Source organism: Branchiostoma belcheri, unplaced genomic scaffold (assembly GCF_001625305.1).
Source record: "Branchiostoma belcheri isolate BF01 breed outbred unplaced genomic scaffold, Haploidv18h27 scaffold477, whole genome shotgun sequence".
Lineage (NCBI taxonomy): Eukaryota > Metazoa > Chordata > Leptocardii > Amphioxiformes > Branchiostomatidae > Branchiostoma > Branchiostoma belcheri.
The window spans coordinates 1-5142 of record NW_017804106.1 but is presented as its reverse complement, the minus strand read 5'-3'; the positions used below and the strand labels follow the sequence as shown (position 1 = coordinate 5142).

General features: G+C 40.0%; 1 protein-coding gene across 1 annotated transcript in view; it reads left to right on the top strand.

The window, feature by feature from the left end:
- Positions 1-5029, top strand: part of LOC109479293 (mucin-like protein) — a gene marked incomplete at its 3' end in the record, with an annotated part of 30048 nt that extends 25019 nt beyond the window's left edge. The window contains exons 24-29 of the mRNA XM_019781250.1: positions 443-648; positions 1364-1489; positions 2306-2428; positions 2866-2997; positions 4392-4517; positions 4904-5029. Coding sequence (XP_019636809.1) covers positions 443-648; positions 1364-1489; positions 2306-2428; positions 2866-2997; positions 4392-4517; positions 4904-5029 — 839 coding nt within the window. The remainder of the gene's footprint in view (positions 1-442; positions 649-1363; positions 1490-2305; positions 2429-2865; positions 2998-4391; positions 4518-4903) is intronic.
- Between the last annotated feature and the right edge of the window lie 113 nt (positions 5030-5142).

Here is a 5142-nt window from a genome sequence, read left to right as displayed (position 1 = left end):
GATATAGATATAGATATAGATATATATATAGATAGATATATGGGCCCCGCGGGAATTACACGTGGTCTGATATATTTAGATATGATATATTTAGATCTAATAAATTTTGATATTTTTATGTAGACTTGCTACAGATAGATTTGATTATATTTTTAAATGAAACAGCCCACACAATGCAACAATAGGTAGATACATAAAAGACTGTTTTGTTATTAGAAAGAATACTGATTTGCTGTCACATGTACCCATTATAACTCCGCCTGATTGTAAAGCCTAAGCTAACTGTTGATTATTTATTCTCTAGTATATAAGTTGTTAAGTTTCATTCTCTATCTATCTACATGTATTTCACTATGCTGCTTATTGTTACCTATTTGCCATACAATGTACCCTGTACAATTGTCGTGCACTAAAGTTCTTATTCTATATTCTCTTGTTTCAGGTTTGTGCAGAGAAGCTGTACCTGCGCACCTGGCTACACCGGAGACCGGTGTGAGGAGGACGTGGACGCCTGCCTGCTGAACTTCTCCCCGTGCTTCCCCGGCGTGACGTGTGAGGACCTCCCCGCGCCAGCCGGGGCCGGCCCGGGCGGGTTCACCTGCGGGAACTGTCCGACTGGATACACAGGAGACGGATTTGACTGTCAAGGTGGTAAAGAACACAAAATGTGTTCATATCATTGCATTATCAAACGTGGGGCTATTCGACGGCGTAGCGGTAGCATGTTCGACTAAGTACCAAGAGGGTGAGAATCCTACTCATGTCGCCAATGTTGTGCCCTTGGGAAAGGCACTTTTCACGACTTTCCTCACTTCGCTCAGGTGTAAATGAGTACCTAGCTTTCGTTAGGGACGTCCGTCGGATAGGACGTTAAATGGAGGTCCTGTGTTTGGGGAGAGCCACACCCCACGCCAGTTAAAGAACCCACCACACTTATCAAAAAGAATAGGGGACCTTCCCGGTGTACAGTTTCGCCTCACTTCCACCATCAGGAAAGGAAATGTGGTGTCAAGTGCATTTTCCAAAGGGCACAGCGTCAAGACCTTTTGGTTCTAAATCTAACGCTTTAACGTTGTGTCACCGACGCCACACATAAACACCACTAATCTACATCCGTATTTCAAATGCCCTCTTACTACTAACATTCAAAACTTTATTAAATATTTAATACAACAATATAAAAAGTACTATGTTTAATCCAGTGGCCTAACAAGGATCAAAAGAAACGTTGAAACATCTTTGTACGTGTATTCTCACGTCTACAGGTAAATAGCTATAGGTACACAGATATATTTTCATGTTTTTTTTTATTAACATGCTTTATTTTGTAAGTTTGAAATCTTCTTCGTTACACTTTTCCTAGATCTTGACGAGTGCGCCACGTCAGATGGAGCCGTGTGCGCCCACAGCTGTGAGAACTACCCCGGTACCTTTATCTGCTCCTGTGATGACGGGTTCGAACTCGCAGAGGACAAAGTCTCGTGCCAAGGTTTGTGTTTAGAAAATTAAAAAAAAACAAGTTCACAGTAAATTACAGTATAGTAAAATAAATTTTGGCACGGGAAGAACTGAGCTGCTAATAAATATAAGGCAAAGTAACTTCACAAGAGAATATTATACATATGTATACTAAGATATGTGGCCAAGGGAAGAAAACCTGAAATGAAAAATTGTATGTATTTATTAACCCTGTCCCTAGCTAGTTAATCACACAGACAATACAGATTTGGTGCCTAAATACTATCTCAGCAGAGATAACATGAATGTTATATAGGTAGTTTCTTACATATAGGTTTTAACGGTCTGAAAGTTAGAGCTAAATTACTGTTATTTATACAGAAAAGATTCGAGAAATGTAGCTGACAGACTATCCTTGTAAACACCGGTAAACCAGACCAAGGACAGTAAAAGGATTTATTATTGTGACATTGTAAAACCCATTTGGTTAGAAGTTGAAAACAATTTGTATCAAATATGAAAACACATTACCGCTATCTGTACATAACATTATTCTCGGTTATAAACTTCACAAAATTGAAAAATTCCATTATATTAACGTATTGATATTTCTTGGAAAGTTGCAAGTACAAGTATGGTATATGCATGGAAACATTGTTATATTGTTTGAAAACGAAAGTTTCTTAAAAGGTTAACATTATTTTCCATAATCATGTAAATATGTATCATTTGAATGCATACTCCATTTGTCAATAAAGGATGTATTGTGTTTAAAAAAAGCTCACTGCAGAAAAAGAGGGACAGTTATAGAAGATATCATAAACACGTTTTCATCTTCCACTTGCAGACATACACGAGTGTGCCATGCAGCTGAACAACTGCAGTCAGCAGTGTGAGAACACAGAAGGGTCCTTCAACTGCCTCTGTCAGGACGGGTTCACACTGGCTTCTGACGGGCAAGACTGTGAGCGTGAGTGCTCCTTCAAGTTCACAATCAATTCTATCAGTTTTAAACAGATACATTGTGAACGCTGTGTCATAAATACGACCAACAGTTTCTATCTTAGACTGTACTAGTAATGCAAATCGTAACGTCGAATGGCGGTTATAGCGGATATACAGAAACGGATCCTGCATAATGGTTTGTACTAGCACATTACTCTATATTACCTACATGTACTGTCAAAGAGAATGCGAGTTTTGACCACAGGCATTGTTTATGAAGCAAGTAAAACGCTTTTTCTACCACAGGAAAATGAAACTAAGGTATGCCTATAATCCCAATGCTTACAAACATACACAGGAGATGATTACTGCATCACGTACCAAATATAGCTTTGGGACTATATTTAAGTAACAAAAAGCGTCACTATTGCCTAGATCATAATTCACTGTTACTGTTTGCAGCTGACAATCCGTGCAGTGCAGAAAATGACCCGGGATGTGACTCCGGCTGGTGTATCACTAACGACCTCGGTACGGCAGAGTGCGTCTGTAGGGCGGGGTATGTGCTGTCATCTGACAACAGGACATGTGAAGGTATGTAGGAGGTACTCATCGTTTACGGACCTTCTATCTGCTGGCGTCGAATGTGCCAAAGACAGTACTGGGAATGTTTTTAATGCATCTGAAGAGCTCGAGGCAAATTTAACTGCTCATAATCTGTCCTTTACGGGCAAAGAAGTATCGAAGACGAGTAGTTATGAGTGCGTGCGTATTTTGATATACTTGTATATACTATACATTTCATATACGTGTATATTTATGGCTTCACCACACCACGAAGTGGTGTGGTGAACCCATATTGCTTTTTCTGATGTTTCTTCTCCTTCTCCTTCTCCTCCTTCTTCTTCTCCTGCCATTTTTTAAATGGATTCAGCTTCTTCATTTTGGGGCCTAAGGTCCTGAAATTTGGTATGGAGGTACAGTGGGCAAATACCCCCAGGCGTTTTTTAAATTTTTGTGATACAGGCTTTTAGAATGGTTTTATTTGAGCTTTTTGGCTGTGTTATAGCAAATGTATTACTGTGATGTGTACCACGTTTGGGCATGAGTCATCACAATGGAATGCAGGGCATCAACCAATAGGCATGCAGCTTTCCTCTATTCTTCTTGCTGATTGGCTGTTGGTAATTAACTTGATTAACACTTGCACACAGCATTTTCATACTGACAGTATGTCTGTATTCAAGTGTTTTGGTAGGTATTTCAAGCTTTCCTGCTCCAGCATTGGAATGCGGGGCATGAACGTTTTTTTTTCATTTTGAAAATCAACAGTTTGCATTATGCAATTAAAAATCCTAACCAATAATGTAGGGAATAGCTATCCAACTGTTGTTTTAGTTGTATGTTACTTCATATTATAGTTATATCAATGTAAATCATTGTTTTCCCTTGTGTTTCTCATTCTTTCCCTACCATGTCGTAAAATGTGGTGAAGCCATCGCTGTATTTGCTCCTAAGCAAATATTGGCTTTTCTAGTTGTACTATAGATTGGCAACCAAGTGACTATACATGTATTGATTTGTTCAGCTGTATAGTTAGAAATACTTTAAAAGTACTTGAACAAGTTGTCAGATAAAACAATTAAGCTGGTGTTTTACGCCGAAGGGCGGTTATACCGATAAGGATACAATTATTATGAAAAGAAAAGGCGTAAATGTCGACGTTGCAAAATTAGATATCCTGCCTATCTGCCTATGTGCACAGGCCAGGTACTGGCCCCTTGTTCCCCTCCGTCAGGTTCCTCCAGCCAGCTCTATCAAGGGCAATAGTCTCTGCTACACTTAGGGTAATCCCTGTGTCACTCTGTATCTGGTCTTTCCACCTCTTGGGTGGTCTTCCCCGGGGTCTAGATATGATACTGTGAAGATATATCCATTTGATAATATGAAGATATATCCAGTATAATTTAATGCTGGCTCGTCCGCAGACTATGACGAGTGTTCCGCCGGTGGTCACCACTGTTCTCAGCTGTGCAACAACACCGCTGGGGGGTACAGCTGCTACTGTGGAGAGGGGTACTACACTGATGAAGACAAGGGCCATCTGTGTTTGGGTAGGGACTCCAACATAGATTGAAGGCAAAGATGATTCAACCCCCTAACACTGGCATTTTACAATATAATGTCTCGGACCTAATGCATTAACAAATGGACTCTCCCAGAATAATTCTTTATGTAACAGACATACAGCCACTGATGAATGCTTTTACAAAAGTTCTGACGATCCCTATGATGCAATTGCAGACGTTTGGCAGATACATTTGCATGAAAGAGACGGCGTACAAATGCATTCGCTTTATGTATCAACCACATTCAAATTAAGTCTTTTCATGTTCATGTATGTAGGTATTTTCATGTTCATGTATGCTTCCCAACATTGGCTAAAAAATCAACAATATTACGCGATATGTATTTTTTGTACATGTACGGCTGCCAACAGACATTGATGAGTGCTATGAGGGGGCAGACAACTGTACAGACCTGGAGACGTGTGAGAACGATCCCGGCTCCTTCCACTGTACCTGTACAGAGGACGCTGTACTAGTGGGAGACACATGCGTGCTTGGTAAGTTTTCTCTGATTCAACTTATTAAGGAGTTGAGCCAGGATGTCTTTATGTTGTTTTCTCTGTATCCATTACTATAGTTTCTGTACCAGTACTACTGGAAGACTGCCTTA